This window comes from Capra hircus, chromosome 14, assembly GCF_001704415.2.
Source record: "Capra hircus breed San Clemente chromosome 14, ASM170441v1, whole genome shotgun sequence".
Lineage (NCBI taxonomy): Eukaryota > Metazoa > Chordata > Mammalia > Artiodactyla > Bovidae > Capra > Capra hircus.
The window spans coordinates 20,052,847-20,074,933 of NC_030821.1; the positions used below are offsets into that span (position 1 = coordinate 20,052,847).

Consider the following 22,087-nt stretch of genomic DNA (forward strand, 5'->3'; position numbering starts at 1 on the left):
GTTCTTAATCTAATTACTATTTCATTTATTCAGAAATAGCATTTAGACATAAAAACCAATGTCTCATTTTGTAAAATAACCTTTGGTTAATTTACACATCTAATACATCATATTAAGTTTTAAGTAGTACAATGAGTTTCATCACTGTTGCTTTAGTTTTTAATATTTATTGTGTCAGCAGGGCTGAAAATAATGTGGTTCAGTCTTCTGAAGGAAGTTTGTTTATATATATATATACATATATATATATACACATGTATAATAAAGCACAGTGCCTTTGAATGTGAAAAACATCCCAAAGGCCAAGAGTCCTGCAAAGGAACGACAAAGAAGGAAAGACTCCAGAGACTCTCTCCTCATTTTCAATATGTAAAGTGACTGGTTTAAGTCACTTTATTGAAGACACGGTGAAGAAAAGTGTTCCTTATTATGCCACTGAATAAAGCTACTAAAACCACAAAAATTTAGAGATAATGATCCTAAGCTACACAGTTAATGGATCATCAAAAAAGAACTTCTGTTATTAAATATAACTGGATTGACTTCTGATGCCTACTAAGGCTCATTTTACTTCCCCCATTTGTATAAAAGAAAACGTGGCCTGGCCAGTGCCATTCAGGATTCTCTGCTAACTGTAAAATGTGGACCAATTTCCTTCTGTTTCTTACAGTCCGTGTGTACATTCAGTTTTTAAAAACAAAATTTTTATGCACATAACCGTGTCGGATACTGTATTGCCCTTAGTTTAAAAAATGTACAACTACATAAATAAAAACTATTGTTTCTTCAGTATTACTTGACATTTCTTCTGTAATTTATTTAAAAAAGTAAATGTAACAAGATACTTAAAAAAGGCTAGATACAAAAGTAGTTAAGCTGCTCACGAACATTTAAAATTCTCCAAAATGTATCTTCAGTAATCATGATCTTATAAAACATTTTACAGTTATCAGAAAGTGCCCAGGCTGAGTTTACATAACTGAAATGCCTTAGTACAAATGTCTAGTTAGAACTGAAGTGCAGTATCCCTGACTGACTGCTCACTGAAATAGGGATACAAAGAAAAAAGTTGACTGTGATAAAGTACTGTGCATTGGCCCCCATCATATGTACAAAAAAGTGCCCTCAAATGAACAAATTACATGCAAAATATTAGTGATATCATTTAGTATCCTAGAGCTCAATGCAGTCAAACCGCAACAAAAGTGGTTTTTATAGGTAAAGTGATTTCATTTCTTAAGATCTGAATGTTCAGAACTTTTTTACAAGTTCCATATACGATACACAACCGCAGCCAACCACAAATTAAACACCATAAAAAAGTTAAAATGAAACACAGAACATACTTAATTTTTTATTTTGAAATTCCCTATTCCCTCTATACAAGAACCTTTGCTGAAACACTTTCCACAAAGGCAGCAGTGAGTTTTCAGAACGTTCTACATTTTTCCCCTCAGCAAAAAGGTAAATCACAGTGTAAATTATGTTGTTCTGCTGTCATCTTTGGCTGGGGTTAGACCCAGAAGTTGCTGACTAGCAGACCATTATAGTCAAATGTTGCTAGTGCTCCTCAGGCCTTTAAGCTACAAACTCAGCAAGGAATGTTTGCATTCATCTCTTTAAGGTAAAGGTACCACAGGGTATGCGACAGCATCAACTTCCATAAACTCTTATAGACAAATGGGAAAAATCTACAAAATTAGCGAGTAATATTACACAGCAATACACACGTTTTATACTCTACACAAATCCAAAATTCTTGGTCTTAATGGCGAGTAGCAATTTCTGTTTGAGAATTTGTTTAGAGGAATAGAGTGGGACGTAAAGTCGAGAAATGCAAGTATTTGCAGTAGGAAGGTGTTGGTCATCTGGTGGTCTTATTGTGATGGAGGGCATAGGCTGAAATCCTTCTTCACTGGCTGGTAATGAAGGGCTTGATGTCCAAAAGTAAACCTAAACAGGAGTATAATAATTACAAGTTTGGCTTTTAAGAGTTTAACATTCAACCCTTAATTCTGGCAATTATACATACAGCCCCATTCTTTTGTTAAAACCTACAAAGGGGTATTATTTAGAAGTGTCTTTTAAATTTCTTATATTGAAAAGGAAAGTTCCAGGGTTGGAAAAGAAAGAAGTGTCAGGTATGTAGAAAAGTGACTATGTTTCAATGCCTCAGCTTCTCATTTGCAACATGAGGCTACTTGATCAAATGCTGTCTAAGGGCCCTTCCTGTTGCTAAATTTCGCAGGGCATCTCTTAGTGGGAATAAGGTACAAGGTCTCTGAAAAAGGTTCAAAATTCACAGAGGCTATCAAAAAGTTATTCTGCATTTTATCTACTAGCAAAACCACCCAATACTTTTCAGTGGTGCACTGTATCATACACAATAATTTTGTAACAGTAATTAAGTGTCAGGCAGCATCTGCTGTACATCAAAATCCATGCAATAAGCCATGCTAACACTGAGTTTTAAAACACATCTAATTTGTGTAATAGAGCACAAATTACTTTTTCTTTAAATATAACCAAAGATATACTTTCCTGAAATATTTTTCTTAATACATACCTTTCCTCATTGATACTAGACAGTGACTATCTCTTAAGGTAAAGCTTTTAAAATCTTGCATTTATAGTACACAACTAAACAGACAAATAAAAGGGCTTCCCAGGTGGCGCTTAGTGGTAAAGAACCGGTCTGCCAATGCAGGAGAGCTAAGAGTTGTGGGTTCAATCCCTAGGTCGGGAAGATCCCCTGGAGGAGGACACGGAAACCTACTTCAGTATTCTTGCCTGGACAATCCCACGTACAGAGGAACCTGGTGGGCTACAGTCCACAATGTCACAAAGAGTCAGACACGACTGAAGTGACTTAACACATACAAACAGACAAGTATATTCATTATCTCAGAGTGACTAGGAACCCTAAACTAGTTCCTGAAGCATAGTTATGTGAGAAATCTCATCTAGAATTCTATAGGAGGAGGCAGGGAAAAACAAAACTTTGCAAGTGTCAGGGTCTCCAAAATCTTCAAAGAATTTATAAAAGGGCTGGAAGGTACTGTAGACATAAACCTGGCCCAACCTACTCATTTTACAGGTAGAAAACAAACAATGTAAAGTGTTTCTCCAAGGATAAATGTGGTTACCCAGAGCCAGATTACTACACTGCTGGACCTCCACGAAGTTGGAAAAAGATAAATATGTAACAGAGGACTTCTCAAAACTTTTACCAGTGAACTATGACTTTCCAAGAGGGAAATATACTATGTATGTAGTTTTATGGCATAACCCTAGGACTAATAATTCAAGGGAGAAGAGTTTAGGAAAACCCTCTTATTTTCTTATGTCCCTGAGACACATATGGAAAAGCCTACAAGTATGTGAAGGATAACCTCCCAAAAGAGGAAGGAGGAGGTAGAAGACACCGTGATATACTGCTGCTAAGCTGCTAAGTTGCTTCAGTCGTGTCCAACTCTGGGCAACCCCACAGACGGCAGCCCACCAGGCTCCCGTGTCCCTGGGATTCTCCAGGCAACAACACTGGAGTGGGTTGCCATTTCCTTCTCCAGTGCATGAAAGTGAAAAGTGAAAGTGAAGTCGCTTATTTGTGTCCAACTCTTCGTGACCCCATGGACTACTGCAACCCACCAGGCTCCTCTGTCCATGGGATTTTTCAGGCAACAGCACTGGAGTAGGGTGCCATCGCCTTCTCCGATATACTGCTAAGCCCAAAGAATACGGGAGTTTAAGGAGTGAAGCTCACGATTAAAGCTGCTGCTGGACATATTGAGGCCCCCACAGAGGGAGGTAGTCTCTCTCTCTTTGTAAAAGACTGAATAGTTGGCAAATTTCTCTTCTAGGAGATGGCAGAAATGCAGTGAGATTTTAACTTGACTGACTAGACAGGACACACTGGTTTTGCTCTGAATCCAGACTGACTACAGGAACCCTAATAAGCAACTCAGGTACTCCTAAACCAACAGGTGGCAGATACAGTATCTGCATTGGTAGGGACTTCAGGATTGGTCTACAAGTTTGTGAAAGTCAAAATACATGGAATTATAAGGAATGAACCTAGGGATCAGCCTAGGAAACTACCAGATGGCTACGTCAAGAACAAAAACCACCTGACAGCTAGGACTGCTGGACAACCCATCTTGCTACAGTAGGGAAACACTGGGAGGCGCCTGGGGCCACGTGAAGATGAAGGAATGCTAAACGCGTGGCCCCCTCCCCACAAAAAACAAGTTACGAACTACCTTTAAAGGTAAATCAGAAACTGCAAGCTTTGTGCTTTCCTGCGCAACTATTTCCCCCTCTCAAATAAAACTGGGGGATATATCTAGAAATTGTATCATTTTTTATACATTCCATAGAGGTTTGGTTTAGAATACTGGGAACTAAGGCTGGTTCAACAGGGGAAATGTCACAGGGAACTATGAGGAATATGAATAGAGATTTTCTGGATAAGGAATGTCCCTCAAATTTCTACAAGAAAGTCTAGAGGAGACTACCTTTTAAGGCTACTGGGCAGGCTGATTTAGATATACTCACAGTTGGACATAAACTCCACAGACTTGACAGACTTCAATATGATCAAAGTTTATACTGTCTTAACTTATGATTTATTAATTTATGTCTTAATTTATTAACTTTAAGTTAATAAGTAATAAGATTAAAATCATAGACCATTCCCTTCTCCAGGGGATCTTCCCAACCCAGGGATCGAACTTGGGTCTCTGGCATTGCAGGCAGATTCTTTACCATCTGAGTGACCAGGGAAGTCCTAATACTTTAAAGATTAAAATCACAGACCTAGTACCCGTAATTAAGTTACTCTATTCATAGTATACAGAGCAATTATGATTCTATTAAAAAATTTTGCAAACACTTGCAACTAGTCAAAAAGATTAAGGATGGATTAAAGAGGCCACTAACATACATTACCACTCACTACAGGGGGAAAAACAGGTCTCAACAGTAAGCTGGTATTATATCTTCGGGACTAAGGATAGCATTTTAATAGCTAAGATGTACTTCACTCTGTTTATAGTTTTACTCATACTTCAGATGTCCTATTATAGAGAAACAAAATTGACTTTTATTTCCTTAGCCAAAATTAAAATCATTACCAATTTAAAACAAAAGGCTGTCTTTCATACAGTATTTAAGGTTTTTAGTTTTTTCTATAAATTTTATGAAAACACTTACAAGATCTTGTCGTTCTGTCATGCTCATCTTCTCTACAATTGACCAGAACCACCGCTTGAACTGCAAGAGCTTCTCAGCATTTTCTCCTACAAATAAATATAAATTCAATAAATATTCTGCATCAGTTGTATTTTTAGAATACTATTTATAAAATTAAAATGTGAATGGGGGAGTCTAATCCTAATACAGGAAATTAAGACCATTTGTACAATGTGAAACTTCTATAGTTCATTAGCCTATCCCAATGACCAAGACAAGAAAACAAACCACTAGCCTCAAAAATCACATGACTTTAATTCCATCACTAAGTCATGATTCTTCTCATGATGTTAAACCAGTGCTTCTCAAAGTTTAATAAGTTTACAAGTCACTTGGGAGATCTTTTTAAAATGCAGATTCTCATTGATTAGGTATGGGGAAGAAAGCGGAAAGAAACCAAAGATTCTGCATTTCTAAAAAGCTTCCAGATGATGCTGATATTGTTGATTTGAGGATCATACTTGGAGTGTCTTTAGATATTTTTTCCCCTTCTAGGTTTGTGGTTTATATCAATAAATAAACCAAATTCTTATGTCACAAATATTGAAAACTATTTTATTACTTAACACAAAAACTATTATGCAGCGATCTGCATGTTACCAAGCATGAAGGGAAAACAAGAAAATTTACCCAAATTTAACTTACTATAATTTGGCTGAAGCTGTTTCCAAAATATGAATAATAAAAGGGAAAAAAACTGGTACCCTCATGTATGGCATTAATCTTGGACTAGAGATATGGTCTTCTCATGAATTTCTTGGAAGTTCCAGTATTTTATTGTATGTGTTAGTCACTCAGTCTTGTCTGACTCTTTGGGACCCCAGAGACTGTAGCCCACCAGGTGCCTCTGTCCATGGAATTTTCCAGGCGAGAATAATGGAGAGGGTTGTCATTCCCTTCTCCAAGGGATCTTCCCAACCCAGAGATCAAACCCTGGTTTCCTGCACTGCAGGTGAATTCTTTACCATCTGAGGCACTAGGGAAACCCATTTTATTGTCTAGTCACAGCTAAAAAGTCTACTCCTAGAATATGGGACTTTGAAAAGAAAAAGGTGCAACAAATTAAGCACTGAAGACAAATGTTATTCTAGGATTATCACTACCTCTTGTTACTCTTTCTAGATTTTTCATGTGGTTGTGTGTTATATATCTTTCTAAGTGTGCTCTGAGTTCAGTTCTGAAGTTCCAAAAAGTGAAGTTCTGTATTTTTGAGCTTCTTATTAACAAATTCAAAAGAGAAGCAGAAAGGAAAAAAAGGCTACATCATGCAATCAAATTCTTCAGAGGGCTTACCAACAGAATTGTCATATGGATTATTTTTTTCTAAATAAATAAAAACCCTTTCAACACAGTTGTTCACCACAAAGAATTTTTACTATTTCATACTAAACCATTCTTTAAAATATAGAAAAATAAAGCAATAAAAGAATTAATAACCTAATAATAAGCTATCATAGTTCAAACTAAATATTTTAAGATATTTTATATCTTAAAATATATAAAAACCTGAGTAATAAACAGCATTTCTAAGTCCCTATAAATAGGTTAAGAATTAGAAACCCAGAAAACGGACTGATCAAATTATCTGTATAGTTTATTTCTTGTGTAAACATTTAATAAATTTCATACCTGATTCATCATTGAAAGAGGTGAAACTGATCAGCATTTGCACGTTAACCTCACCACAGCCATTTACCAAAAGCCTAAAGTCTTCTGCTGTTAAATCTTCTAATGAATTTTTTGGAAGCACATCCAGCAGACCTTTCCTCATTGCCTAGAGGATTTCAAAAATTACTTATTTATTACTATCAGTACTTTATTTTCTACATAGCAGTTATTATCATTAAAGCCCAATGTCTAATTTTAACAGCCTAAGAATATTAAATATTACTGAAAAGTGAAGTTCTGTATTTTGAGTTTATTAACAAATTCAAAACACAGGCAGAAGGGAAAAAGGGCTACAGGTTCAACAGTAAAGGAGTATTATTTTATCTCAGGAGTTAAACAGTATTTAAAATTATGTTAGTAACAGACTGGTCATTAAGAAAGAATCTGTTAATCATGTTATCCTGTCAATATCCTAGGAAAAGTATGATGATGACAAAAACCAATATCCCTGACACAAACTTACTGAGAAATGCCAAGAACTGTTCTAAGTACCTTATATATGTTAATTAATTAACATTAACCTCATCCTCATTTTGCAGAGGAGGGAACAAAGGCACAAAGTACTTGAGTTGTTTGCTAATGTCATACAGCTAGAGCAGGCTGCAGTCATGATTTGAACCCTGACTATTAATTCCAGAGCCCACACAATTATTCCCAGCACAGGGATCAAAACCACTTCATAAACATTTTTCACCAGGAGGGGAAATAGTTAACATAGTGGGCCTGATGTTGTTCTTTAGAAGAATCTGATGGGAGATGGTCCTTGACAGGCATCTGGAAACTAGGCTTTTGGAATGCTCCCTACATTATTCTTAACTGATGTGGCAATAAGCTCTGCTGTAACAGCTTGCCTAGACTATCTGTGCAAAGGTGATTTATGATGAACATGTGTTTTTCCTCTGGGAGTCTGACAGGACTCTGATATTTCCTCTGCTAGTAGGACTGGTGTCCAATAAAAAAGCTGGGCCCCGACTCTGAAGTAGGCCCTAAACACAAACACTGCATACACACTGCTGTAATTCACTGCTAGAGGAAGAACATACTGTTCTTTTGTGACAACTCATACCCCCAGAAAGAGAACTTTGAAGCTTGTACCTGGATTCCTCCAGACTCTGTCTGATGTAAATCTCCCCTTGTGAGAGTCCTTTTGCTATAAACCATACCACGAACTGCCTCTGAGTCTAAGGAGTCCACCTAGTGTGTCACCAGAGGCATGGATGGTTGCAGGACTCTAGAACGATGAGTCCCATAAAGAATCCTTTCCAAATTTTTACTCACCAGATCTACTTTCTGATGATTACATGGTTTTTCCAAGTAAGTTTTACCCAAAAGAAAGGAGTTGGTCTGGACTCAGGTACAATTTATACTGTACATAAACTCATTTTGGTTTTAAAAATTTTGACCCTTCATAAGCAAGCTGAATACATTGTAAGCTAGTTTAAAACACAGAAGATACCAATAGCCTCATCAGATCAAGTAACATTTTTTGGAAAAAACTTACATGTAATGGCTGTTCTGCAACTACCAACATTCTATGTTCAGCATATTTCCGCACATACTCATAAACATTCTGAGGAGTGACTGGTATATTTACACCATTAGGAATAAGTTCAACCTGTGGAAATTTAGCAGTGCCATTTAAAACCAATTTTGACAAAGCAGGAGTAAGTTAACAGTTCATAAAACAATTTCCTAAAATTTTAAAATCTAAAGACAATTCTGTATTTGACAACTAAGAAATGCAGACATTCTAGGCCTAAGTAACTATAAACTCTTCAACCTCTCAATCTGTCTCACTAACTCTCCATCCATTCATATCTTTCTCTCCATCTCCTACTGTGTCTTTGTGTGTGTGTGTCTCTCTCTTGCTCTTTCTTGGTCCCTATCTATCTAAATTGATTTTCTATGTACCAAGCACAATAGATTAACCAAATTCATTTGTTTTACCTGTCCTCCACCTTCTTCTTTACACAGGTCAATTGCAAATGCCAAATCCATTGCTGAGAAAACAGCATCAGCATCTGAACTCTGAGAAGCAAGAATAAGTTGCCGCAAACTCTCATACATCACAGGGTCAAAAAAAGCAAAATCGTGCCAATTGACCTAAGAGAGTAATCATATGAAAATGAATTATGAAAGAAACATCTTAATTGAATTTGTTAGTTAAATTGAAATCTACGATAAAATTTTATCTAATTTGAAGATACATGATACACTGATATAGAATGATCTCCCACTAATATAACTGATCTAAAGAGGTAAAGTTTTAATAAGTCTTTGGCTCCGATAATACATTTAATTTTCAAAGTATGAAAATTTCAAAGTATGAAAAGTATATATTTTTTTAAAATTTAAAGCCAGGAGTGTAATAGCTTTAAGTTCTCAATTTTTTGCAGGAACCAGCACTAATTATTAAAAAGTGATTATGCTGAGCAGCTGATCCTAAATACACATCCTGTAATTTCAGATGATAAATCTAATGCTCAAAGGAATTCAGTAACTTGCTGAAGGTCATATCATTGGGTTTTAACTTGAGTCTGATTGATTTCATGACCTTTTCCATAAACCTTGTTAAAGGCTCAACAATTTCTATGCTGCTAGCTTTTAAGTCCAGTTCTTTCTCTGCACAAGAGCATTTTACCTGGAACACATTAAGATGTCAACAGAGTCAGCATTTTTTTAAAAAAAGGAAAAAATACATATCATAGTATGAAATGCTGTAATAGAAAACAATATTCACCAGTGGGTTTGAGCAGAGAAAATTATTGACAGACTACAATGTTAACAATGATAACTCATATTAGATGGGTGGTGTGCATCTGTAGCAAAGACCATATAATATTTTGTTGTTTATAGTGTATAATTAGTATTATGCATTAATTTAAAGAATGTGTTTTTCTCCTCCTACCTTCCCCATCATAAAGGAATGTACAAGCTGTCAAACTATCAAAACACAAAAGAAAATAAGCTAACTCTGTCACCAAGAGATAATTATCAAGCACTGCTGAGCTACATGTTCTTACCTTCTTTTCTCCCTTCTACCAACACACATCTTACATACAGTTTTGAAGCTAGCAGTGCTCTTTTCAATACAGTGTTGCTTCTATTGCCATTACTCGCTAGAACAAATAATAATAAAACTTACTGAGCACTTACTATGTGCCAGGCACTATACTGTTGTCTTTACCATTGTATAAATGAGAAATAAATGTCCAAGGATCTGTCTGCAACGGGATCCAGGTCCGTCAGTCCCTCTAAACTCACCTCTGTGTCACTCATTCTCCTATGCTGTCTCCTCCATGTATTGAGATTTTTTCCCCATGTCATTAAATGCTTGAAAATGACTTTATAATGACTAGAATGCCTTAAAATTTAATATTAAGTTAATGCCATAACTATATATTTTATTTAAAAAATTTTGCAACTGTAAAAGTTAGATTCATTAAAATCACTTACTTTCCTACCAAGCAACACTTTAATCACATGTCTATTCAATGTGATAGGACACAGTTCATTCTGTAATAGACACAGTCCAAGAATCCTAAAAATAAAAACAAGCAAATAGTAATTAAATTTAAAAATTCTAGACTACATAACCCCATATACATAATATACACATTTAAATAAATTTTTATAGTAGAACATATATACACACATTTTACAGACTAAAATATTTTAGAAAAATTTCATAAACTGAAATTTAAAAAAGATTCAAATATAAGATTAGAGTGACTTTACCTGCCAATATTTCTGAAACAATTCAATCTTGCTTCTGTGTTTTTGCCAGGCCTTGGAGTATAAAATCCTCTTTTTCCAGGTTGGTAAAACAAAGGAGCGTTGTCATCACCATCATCTGTATCATCTAAATCCATATCTACTACACTTCGACTAGAACCATGACGCTTTCGGTTTTCCTAATAACAGAGTATCAGAGATCAAGTCCCAAGATTTTATTTATATTTTAGTGTATGTGTATACAAGAGAATGATTATTATTTAATAACGCATACAAACTGGTTCTCTTAAATCACTTAAATGTAAAGTTCGATAGGTAAAGCAAGTTTCATATTTAAATATAAATCAACTTTAATTCATTCTTTCAGAATTATGATATACAAAAGCTTGTGCCTGTTAACTTCTCGGTCCATTTAAGTAAAATCACTCAATGAAACTCTGGTAGCTTCTTTTACGTTGATTCCTTAAATTTATTTTCCCTTGATAGAATTCTGGGTTGACAATTTTGAAGGCACTGTAAGGATGCTGCTGCAACTGTCTTTTGGCCCTCTGATGAGAAATCCGCTGCCTTGCACATTCCTGTCTCTGTGTAAGGCACGATTAGTTTCCTATTAGTTTCATAGCAGCTTGATTATACCTAGTCATAGTTTTCTCTCAGTTTATCCTGTTTAGGGTTTACTGACCTCCTTGAATCTGCAAATAAATATGTTGTATGCCAAATCTGGGAAGGTTTCAGCTACTATTTCTTCAAATATTTTCCTGTAGCAATCTCATTCTCCTCTTCTGGGCACTCCAATGACATTAATGTTTAACATGGTCCAACAGGTCTCCGGAAAACTGTTGTTTGAGATCTTTTCTCTTTCTATTCTTCAAAATGGATAGTTTCTATCTTCAAATTGACTGATACTTTCCTATATCATCTTCATTCTGCTATTAACCTATTTAGTGAGCTTTTTAATTTTTATAAGTACTTTTTATAATTTTCCCTTGGTTCTCTTTTTCTATTCCTCTGTTGTGAATCTTTACCTTTCCATTCATTTGCTTATCTTATAGAACATGAGATAAAGTTTTTGATAATTCCAACAAGTGGGGTCATCTCAAGGTTAGCATCACTTGGTTCTTTTCCCAGAATTGGTGAGTCTCTGCTGGTTCTCTGTACGTTGAATAATTTTGGAGTGTATCCTGGACATTTTTTTACTAAGTTACAGAACTCTGGGTCTTGTTGAAATGATATGGAGAATGCTAAATTTTTTGGCCTTGGTAGCTAATAACCTGGTTAGGTTCAGACTGGAAGTATCTTCTGTGTGCAGTGGTCCTAGTGTCTGCCTCTTTGTGACCCCATGGACTGTGGCACTCCAGACCCCTCTGTCCTCCACTATCTCATGAAGTTTGCTCAGATTCATGCCCACTCAGTCAGTAATGCCATCCAACCATCTCATCCTGTCACCCTTCTTCTCCTCCTGCCCTCAATCCTTCCCAGCATCGGGGTCTTTTCTAATGAGTTGGCATCAGGTGGCCAAAGTATTGGAGCTTCAATAACAGTCCTTCCAATGAGTAGTCAGTGGTTCCATCACTAAAAGCCTTTTAATTCTACTATGGGTCTGTTCTGCATATGCACCATGTGGGACAGTCTGGTAGTATAGTTTACTTAAAGCATGTGCTGTCTTCCAGTTAAGATGGAGCAATGGGGATCAGCTTTACTCTCCTGCCTGAAATAATGCCCCAAAGGTTGTTTTTCAAGTTTTTACTTCCCTCCAATCTGTGTGCTGTTTACTTTTCAGAATTCTCAAGCAGTTCCTTTCTTAATTTTTTCCAGAGTTTTAAGTTGTTTTCAGTTAAAGAGATATGATTGTCACTGGCACTGATATTTCAATTTGTAAGCATGCACAAATTGAAACACAGCATGCCCTTAACAGACAAGAAAGACTACCAGAGTGGGTAGCCATTCCCTTCTCAGCAGATCTTCCTGATGCAGGGATGAACCTGGGTGTCCTGCACTGCAGGTGGATTCTTTACCACCTGAGCCACCAGGGAAGCCCACAAAACATCTCTTACCTGTACTTTTTCTGAAGAGTCTAATAATCCAAGATCCAGGATACTATCTGCTCCATTTTCCCTAAAAACAAACAATACTTTTCATATTCCAGATAACTGAAATTTCTAGAATTTAGTGTAGAGAAAACCATATGCATTTAAATTTTTAAGACTTCATCAATATATTTACGTTTTGAAGTGAGTAAGTATCTAGGAAACTTTACTAGTCTAAATGCAGTTCTAGGAGCAGGAATGTCAATAATATACACAAAGATACTACATGTACGATCCAAGACAATGAACTAAAGGCTACCCGATTTAAGACAAAATAAATGCAGTCTTCATAGGGGGGCTGAAATTTGAGCTCAGGGAAAACATTGTAAAAGAACAGGAAAAAGTTCAGAAGGCAACCGCAATAGGAATCAAATGTTCCAGTGTATTTAATTGTTCTAGAATACTAAGAAATTCACTGTTCAATCCATAAAGGCAGGTGAAAGTAGTCATATATTCTTGTATTCAACAGGAAATCCTACTAAAATAGCAACCCTTACGTATATTTACAAAATGTCTTCTCCCTCCCCCCCCCAAAAAATGCACAGTATTTGCAAATGGGCTAAGCTATATTAGTGTTGCTGTATCCAGAAATGAAGAAGAGGAATGAAAATGTAGTACATAAAAGTCAAGAAATGAAAAATAGTTAACAGCAAAGAAAAGAAACGTCTAGCAACAGTCTTTGGCTTGGACCATTCAAAGGCTCTGAGAATGGTAAATAGCTAGAATAAATTCAGTGGCTGTTTACTTCAGGATTTAGCCAACTCACTTATCCATTTCTAGGAACATATCTAATCTTGAAGTTCCTCATTCAATATCATGACGAGGGAAAAACAAATAAACAAACAAACACGTCTTCATTTAAAATAACACTTCAAAGCCTCAAACTGGATATTAGAGTAGCCCCAGGATGGAAGGGCACAGATTAAATGTGGCATCAGATTAAATGCATCTTCTTATCACTTTAACCTGTCACTTGGGGAAAAGAAGGGTAAGTAATTTAACTGTTAGATATTTTTAAGTTTTATATTAAAACAAATAATTGCACAATAAAAGCAAACACTTGCATGATTTCCAAGATAAATCAGGATGCCTAAAATAAATTTCTTATTTACTACAAAGACTCAGGGATTACACCCAATTCCTTGAGGTATCTGGCCTTTGCATTAGAGGTATTCAGGTGGAGAACGAGATGTACTTCTTATAAGTTAATTTCTTTCTTTTTTTTTTGTTTAATTTTTATTTTTACTTTATTTTACTTTACAATACTGTATTGGTTTTGCCATACATTGACATGAATCCACCACGGGTGTACATGAGTTCCCAAACATGAACCCCACTCCCACCCCATATCATCTCTCTGGATCATCCCCGTGCACCAGCCCCAAGCATCCTGTATCCTGCATCAAACACAGACTGGCAATTCGTTTCTTACATGCTAGTATACATGTTTCAATGCCATTCTGCCAAATCATCCCACCCTCTCCCTCTCCCTCAGAGTCCAAAAGTCCGCTCTACACATCTGTGTCTCTTTTGCCGTCTCGCATACAGGGTCATCGTTACCATCTTTCTAAATTCCATATATATGTGTTAGTATACTGTATTGGTGTTTTTCTTATGTTAATTTCTAAATAAGGTTCATAAAATTTATCTTCAAACCTAAAGTGACTGCTAAAATTCAGCCCTTCTAGTACCATGTGAAACCTGACTGTCTCCCTCAGATTTTTAAGCCATCTCCTAAAATTAAAACCATTCAAGTCTTGCACTATTTAATATAGATTGTAAGATATGATAACACCTGTATCCTAAAAATAAAGTAGCTAATGTTTAAACTAAAACGTCTTCCCAAATGTGCATATTACCGTCCATGTGCAATAATGAGTTCCATGGCTTCATCTACTCTTGCTCTCAGAGAATCTTCACTTGCTAGAAGCAGCAGCAGCTGAGCTGGGGATAACTCCAACAGCATGCCAGTGATTTTACTTGCAAATGCCTGTAAATGACAAACAAATGTTACTTACCTCTACTCTCTGAAACCTCTTGTCTAAATTAGCAATGTTTTATCAAGGGGGGGAAAAAAGAAAATATAAGAAACTCAGATAACAAACAGAAAAATTTCTGAAATATTTTCTAATTGGAATCTATGAAGAAGAGAAAGGGAGGAGACACTAATTTTCTTAACCTGATAAGGGACATCTATGAAAAAGGCCACAGCCAACATGATACTTGATGATGAGAATTGCAATGTTTCCTCCCATTTGACATTGTACTGCAAGTTTCAGTACAAGAAGGCAAGTAGAGAAAATAGAAGTAATCCAGATTGGAGAGGAGAAGTAAAACTCCTTGTTTACAGACAACAGATTCTCCATGTAGAAAACAATGACAGACTCTACAAAGAAGTCACTAGAACTAGCAACACATGAGTTTATTTTATGAGATTAGAAGCTTAATTATAGAAAACTTTGGTAGGGAACAAGTAGTCTATGCATTAGCAGTCTTATTAAAGCTAGTTTAATATTTATTTGTTGACAAGCCTTTTTAAAAGACTTCTGATATTCATGAGTAAACATAAAAATATTCAAGGTCCATTTTTTCCCCTTCTTCATCAGAGGCCTGGAAACATTTTTTTTTTCATTTAGTGTAGGAAAAAAGAGAGGGAAGAAGTGAAGGAAGGAGAAGCAGAAAGAAAAAAGATGCCCATATTTAAGGCTAAGGATTTACTGAAATATAATTCATTTATTGTTTTATTATTCTTTTGCTCTAGTATGTACATGTAGTTATGTACAAAGACAAAAAAGAAAACTAGGTTATGTTTCATATTATATGAAAGAAACCCCTGACAGAACATTCAAAATAAAACCTTCCTGTCATATTTATGAAGTGAAGTACACTATTTGCAACATGTTCCAGCTACAAGCTGATAACAAAGTTAGCTTTAAAAAGCAACAATAATTTGTACAAATAAATACAATGCACAGACAATTTCTTAGCACAAAAGGAAATTATTAGGTAGAATGTTAACCTGGCATATACAGTAAAATAAACATCAAGCTATATACAATTACTCTCCAGTAAGTGTTGCTTCTTTCCCTCCTAAGCTTCCTTTTTAGGCAGTCCTCAAATCACATGGCTTTCCAGTAGCTGACAACTTCTTAAGGTATCAGCCTTAATTCAAAACCTAAAATGGCACAGCCAGTTAAGAGGTAGCTAAGCACGCCATACGTACTGGTTGCATTGCTTGTACACGGGGGTAAAGTCTCTCTCCAAGCGCCTGACGATGTGCCGGCAGAGGGTCGGGGTCATCGCTAGGATTTCCTTCAGAGGCTGGTCTGAAGGGCCTAGTGTCGATGGAAAGCTGTCTTCTAAAATCCCTGAAAGATGAACAAAGCTATGATGACTTCATTCCCCTTGTCTGCAAAATGGAAAATATCACTGCAACAAAGTGGGAAATCAGAGCATATAGTTAGTTAGCTCCAGTTATGGTACCAGGGTGGAAGAATGCCTAAAAAGAATGATGCTTGGAAAATAAAATTTATCTAGATTTGGTCACTTGAAAATCTGTAAGTCTGCAATGCACGTATTAATTTGATTCTAAGGGAACCGGACCTTAAAATACCAGAAATCAAGAGCCCACCCATATTTCCTGGAAATTTTAAGACAAAAGTAAAATGCCACTCATTCTAACATGTGAAAAACTGAACGTTTTAAATAACACAATTGCCACAAGTTAAGATTTTTAAAACAAATTTAGGAACTTGGGTAATAAATAAAAAGCCAATGTAATTTCAATTGGCCCTGAGTTTTTAAACCAGAACATAGTAGTTAACAGTTGGTTAGACTATTTTAGTTACAATGCATCACTTATCCAATTATTAACTTTCATTTTCTAAAAGTTCATAATTGAGACTCTTATTTTCAGGCCTACCTCCAATTCATCCAAAATGATGGTACTCAATAAAAGATACAAAATCATCTCACCTATCCCGGTCTCTCCGAGAACCCGCTCGCAAGCCACTACTCCTCCTCATTTCCCTTTCTCTCTCTCTTTCCCGATCCCTCTCTCCTCTGTTCCTTAATCTCTGCATTAAACCTGGAAAAAAGTGAAATACACTTTGTTTAGATGAATGTAAATACAACTACTTTAAATGTTAAAGTCAATGTGAGGAAATGAGACAACACAGTAAGAACATGACAGCTGAAGATCATTTTCCTTAGCATCTGTGTTAGTGCCTTTCTGTTATTCTCCCAATGGTTTTGAGTGTTGGGAGTGATTCTGTAGAATGAATTTATCTCCTTGTCATGTCAGAGCTATGAAATAAAATGTAGCAACCAGGACTGTGTTAGTTCCAACGTAAACAATGCTGGTATTTCTTACATATTTGAGTATCTTCTCTATTCTTAGTTTTTAGCATTAAAAACATTTAAAGACACTCAGCTATTACTCTTTAAAACCTTAAGCGTAAACCAGGGTATGGTTTCCTAACGACTGTGCAGAAAAATTATTTCTGAAATGTCATGACTTCCTAGGTTTCCTCATTCACATTTTACAATTTTTTAAAAAACTATAAGACTATAGAAAGTCAAATGGTTAAACTAATAATGAAAGGCTGGGGTACGCCCCCCATCTTTTCATCCTTAATTCTTTCCAGAGCTCATTCAGCTTCTATGGTGCAGTTTACAGAACCACAGTAAGATACAGCTATAGCCTAGGTATTAATAAAACACAGGACTCTGTTAGTTAACTCCTTCTCCCTCAATTAGTGTATCCATTCACCTACGAGACTGACAATTTCCTTACATGAATCCCGAGGTTCAACCTTTTGTAGTTTTCACATTTTAAAATACACTATCATAATCTTGAAAATCAGGTGAGAATTCTAACCCCAAAGTGGTGATCATTGAGGAGGTAGAACTTGCACCAGGATGTTAACATAGAAAATCTTTATTACCAAAAAACAAAGTCTTGCTAAATTAAACAGTGAAGTTAGTAACTTCACTGTTTAAAGGTAAAACAGCCAATTTACCTTTGGTTGCAGAATCCACCTTCCTGGAGACTGGTAGAATCCGTGCAAATCATACTTTAAAAAGCACTGTTCTAGATAACAGCATTTTCTTCTCAGTATCTGTACTAATTGGGAAATCCTGCAGTTTGCTCTTTGAATTTTTATATTACCTTAAACATCCCATTTCCCAAACATTAAAATTGAGATGAAAGACTCAATCGTACAATCATAACCATTTATGAAAATGAATGGGGCAGTAAAAGAGCCAACCGGTAAACTGCCGATTAGAGTAGTTTAAACAAGGTTAAGTAATTGATCTAAAACAAAATAGTATAAAAGTGTAAATATAAACTTCTCCAACTAAACACACATATAACCATGATCATTGTTCCAATCAAACAAGGAAAGAATTTTTATGAGCTTGTTACTACCTCTAGAGTACTTACTTGTATGAGTGCCTTTGTTGGCATTTTGAATACAGTCTAAATTTGGCAGTTTTTCATTTGACAAAAAAGCTTGTGCAATGGCTGTATAAAAGCTTCGTGCTACACCACTGCCCTCTCCTGGTTCATCCTTAAATGTGACTTTTACTCTGTGTACAGCCATAGGTGTAGTAGCACATCTTCGACCAAAGTGATTGTTAAGTTGCCTCATGGTCTGCTGAATAAGAAGATCTCTATCCCGGTCAACCTATTGAAACGCCAACAAAAAGCAGTAAATTCAGTGCTGGAAAACACCTTGACATTTTTCTGTGTAAAATCTGAAAATCTAATTTTTGCTTTTCCTTGACAGTTGAAATAGCTACACAGTATCTGGGTTCTCAAAAGCTTATATATTCCAAATAAGACTCTAAATCACCCAAGAACATCCTACATTAAATCAAGATAATGGAATTTAACTCAATTAGAACATCTTCTTAAAAGATCTACCAGAATACAGCAATTCATCCTGTTTGGGTATACAGCAAGATAAATTGCAAAAAGATCAAAGTGTGAAATTTTTTTAATAGCAAATCCTTAAAAAAAAAAGATAGGATATTCCTTTGCTATAGAATACCATAGCAAAGTAAAAGAAAAATGACAAACTGGGAAAAATATTTGCACCTTCTATTACCAACAAAGATTCATGAATAGTGTATATGTATCACTTCGTGCTTCTAAAAAAAACTGAGGAAAAAACAACAGGAAAAATGGGCAAAATATGTCAACATACATAATAGTTCCCAGAAAAAGCAGCAGCCATGGTACATGAAATCTATGTAACAATGTTTAACTTTGATCAAAATAAGAGAAATACAAATTAAAATTATACTGCCAATCAGATTGGCAAAAATCTAAAAATCTGACAACAAACTGCTGGCAAGACTTTGGACAATCAGGCACTCTTGTATTGATGCAGAAAATGCAAAAATATACAGACATTATATAGGAGTATTTGCCAATATTTGACAAAATTATATATATACATGTCCTCTAACCCATATCTAGGATTCTATCTCAAAGACATGCGAGCCAAACAGAGTAACACACATAAACCAATTCAGCACACCACTATTTGTAACAGCAAAAGACCAAATGTCTATCAACAGGACACTGGTTGAAAAAAAAACTGATAGTCATAAAATGTGGTACTAAGACTACTAGGTAGTTAGAAAACAGAGAGTAAAATAGAACATTTCTCTCTTTATAGCCACGGTTTTCTCTCTAGGATATAGTGTTAATTGGAAAAATCAAGATGGAGTAAAATGCATTTTACTTGGGGTGTAATGCTCGGGGTAGGGAGTGAGGGACAGAGATGAACACATATGCACGATTATATTTTTTAAAGGTGGGAGGGAAATAAGCTGGGTGGGGGGATCAAAAAGCAAAAAATCCCAAAAGCGGGCAGGGGGAACCCAAAGTAAAGAGATAGGAATGTAAACTAGATTTCTCTGAATATAAACTTCTACAGACTTCACTTTGCAACTGTAGATATTTTACATTATGAAACAAAACAAATTTTTTTAAAAAAAAAAAAAAGGGAGAGCAATCCCTAAAAAATGAAGGCAAAATGAACCAAAAGACCTTAACTGTGTGGAGATAAGATGGTAGGTACCAAAACCGCACAAAAGAAATGATCTCAAGTGACTTTAAAACAATGTAATTTGACTACAAATCTCCAATTGGAAATGCTCTAAGAACAAAAACTGCAAGTAAATCTTAACTCTATTTTCAATAATCATTTTGTTAGTAGTAGTGTTGACATTATGATTCTAAGACTGCTATATGCATGCGGTGGGATAAAAGCAAATGAGTAATTTTAGTGGTGTTGCTGGAAAGCTGGAGATTATTCAGTTCAGAAGAAAGGAAGACTAAAGGGTGAAAACAAAACTTGTATTTCTAAATCTTGAATACGAAACAGCAGTATCAGTGTGAACACATGGTATAATTTTCTTATTTTTTTTAAAGAAGCAATTCCTAGTTCTATCCACTAAAAGGCCTGGAAACAATGACCAATGCTATAGGCAGGGAACAATTTAAAGTCCAGATTATAATCTCAAAATACAATTTCCTGTTAAAAGGAATGGCTGATTTAAAGTCTGTGACAGAAAATAACAGAAAATGAGACACATCAAATAGTAGGGAAGTTACCAAAGATTGGATGGACTCTCACTACAGTGAGTCTCACTTTCTCAGCTAAAGAAAACAGTTTGAGCATCACTGAAATGAAGCGCATCGACAGTTTAAATCTGTGTATTCACGATACTTAAACAAACCCACTGTTCCTCATTACATGATAATGGGAAACCAACTGCCAGAGATATCCACTACTCTAAATTCGATGACTACCATTCATTTTCTTTAAATTTTTAATTACATAGTATGCATCTAGTATTTTTGTTTTCAAACTTTATATAAATGCTACATGTATAGTATTGAATAGTATACTATATGTATATTATAAGAAACTCTAAATACCTTTACCTCTAGTGATAAATCTCTTGACTGCTGATTTCTCAGTTTTTCCATTTCTCTACGGAATTTTGATTCTTTTACCTCAAAACCACCCAATTCAGTTAGGATCTTTTAAAAGAAAGGAAAAAAAAACACAAAATGAAAAAAACCCATAAATATATGACAGAACTATTCTCTGAATATGTACTTATCAGGCAGAATAGAATGTAAAGTGTTCAAAATACATACTGATCCAGGTTCTGCTCCAACATCTTCCATGAACACCCGGCCAAACAGTTCTAAAGAAAGGCGCCAACGTCCTAGCAGCATATCATGGGAAATTACCATTCCCATGAAGCTACACTGTGGCCTGTGAGAAATTTAAGGGGAGAGGAAGAGCAATTTAGCCAACTCTTAAAAATTTCCTGGTTTTTGGTCAATAACAGTAACTTACTTGGTCTTTTAAAATTCTGAGATCTTAATTTATAACCACATACTCTCTAATGGAGAGTATGACTATAATTTTCCTATTACTACTTGTTCCTTACAGAACTTCTCATTTTTACTCTATTATTCCTTCTGTCCTTTATGTAAGGATACATCCCCAGGCTGCCTCCTATCTTCATCTTTAATTTACCTCCTCTCCTTCAAGTCCGGTGTCCATCTCCACTGGGTGATTCCCAGACCCCTCTTTAGTTCAAACTTTCACAATGGACCAGAATTTCATTGCGTGAAATATATCCAACTTCGATCACACTTAACTCATGCTCAGAATTAGTAAAACTGAGCATGACCTCTTCACTACAATGACACTGCCTCCTAATTTCCTTCAAAAGTACTACCTATTTTTCTGTTGCACAGACTTCAACAAATTTTATTCTTCCCTCGGTTCTTCCGGAGTGATCAAGCCCTTCATGAGTTTCTTTTCTTACCCCATGGTTTCCTTTTCATCCCCAAAGACAATATTCTGCTTCCGTCCCTTTTTCACCACTAGCCAGAATGAATAATAGCTTCTCTCTCTACCTCTAATTCTTCTCTCCTTCAGTCTATCTGCTTCTACACTTTCTAACCATCTCAGTTCAAATCATACTGTCTCTAGGAAGCTGGGGCCATCTCAGTCCACAATTCTTGTTTTTTTGTGGTTGTAGATTGCTAGACTGTGTATATATGATGTACATAGTTTCCTAAACTAGCTTAACTCCTAAGTAAAAAAAAAAAAAAAAAAAACACCTGACATTACATAACCAAAAAACCAAAGAGCATAAAACAGTTACTAAACAGATCATTAGCTGATGAGCCATACCGAGTCACACTATATACTAGGGCAAATTTTTACTGGGAAAGCAAAGAACCTACCCTCTTGTTGCAAGAGAATTACTAAATGTGAACTTGGCAAAGGAGTGAAACCAAGCAA

At 35.7% G+C, this 22,087-nt stretch overlaps 1 protein-coding gene across 5 annotated transcripts in view; it reads right to left on the reverse strand.

The window, feature by feature from the left end:
* The window catches only part of UBR5 (ubiquitin protein ligase E3 component n-recognin 5), a 140,599-nt gene continuing 118,512 nt past the window's right edge, over positions 1-22,087 (reverse strand). For 3 of the 5 annotated variants that reach the window (XM_018058326.1, XM_018058328.1, XM_018058323.1), the window contains exons 46-59: positions 20,923-21,043; positions 20,698-20,802; positions 18,187-18,430; positions 16,716-16,827; positions 15,964-16,108; positions 14,600-14,730; positions 12,708-12,768; positions 10,657-10,832; positions 10,375-10,459; positions 8,866-9,021; positions 8,420-8,533; positions 6,880-7,024; positions 5,212-5,297; positions 1-1,953 (exon numbers count right to left, since the gene is read on the reverse strand). In XM_018058326.1, coding sequence (XP_017913815.1) covers positions 1,741-1,953; positions 5,212-5,297; positions 6,880-7,024; positions 8,420-8,533; positions 8,866-9,021; positions 10,375-10,459; positions 10,657-10,832; positions 12,708-12,768; positions 14,600-14,730; positions 15,964-16,108; positions 16,716-16,827; positions 18,187-18,430; positions 20,698-20,802; positions 20,923-21,043 — 1,894 coding nt within the window. In that variant the 3' untranslated portion in view covers positions 1-1,740. The remainder of the gene's footprint in view (positions 1,954-5,211; positions 5,298-6,879; positions 7,025-8,419; positions 8,534-8,865; positions 9,022-10,374; positions 10,460-10,656; positions 10,833-12,707; positions 12,769-14,599; positions 14,731-15,963; positions 16,109-16,715; positions 16,828-18,186; positions 18,431-20,697; positions 20,803-20,922; positions 21,044-22,087) is intronic. The other 2 variants (XM_018058327.1, XM_018058325.1) reach the window with 2 other exon arrangements.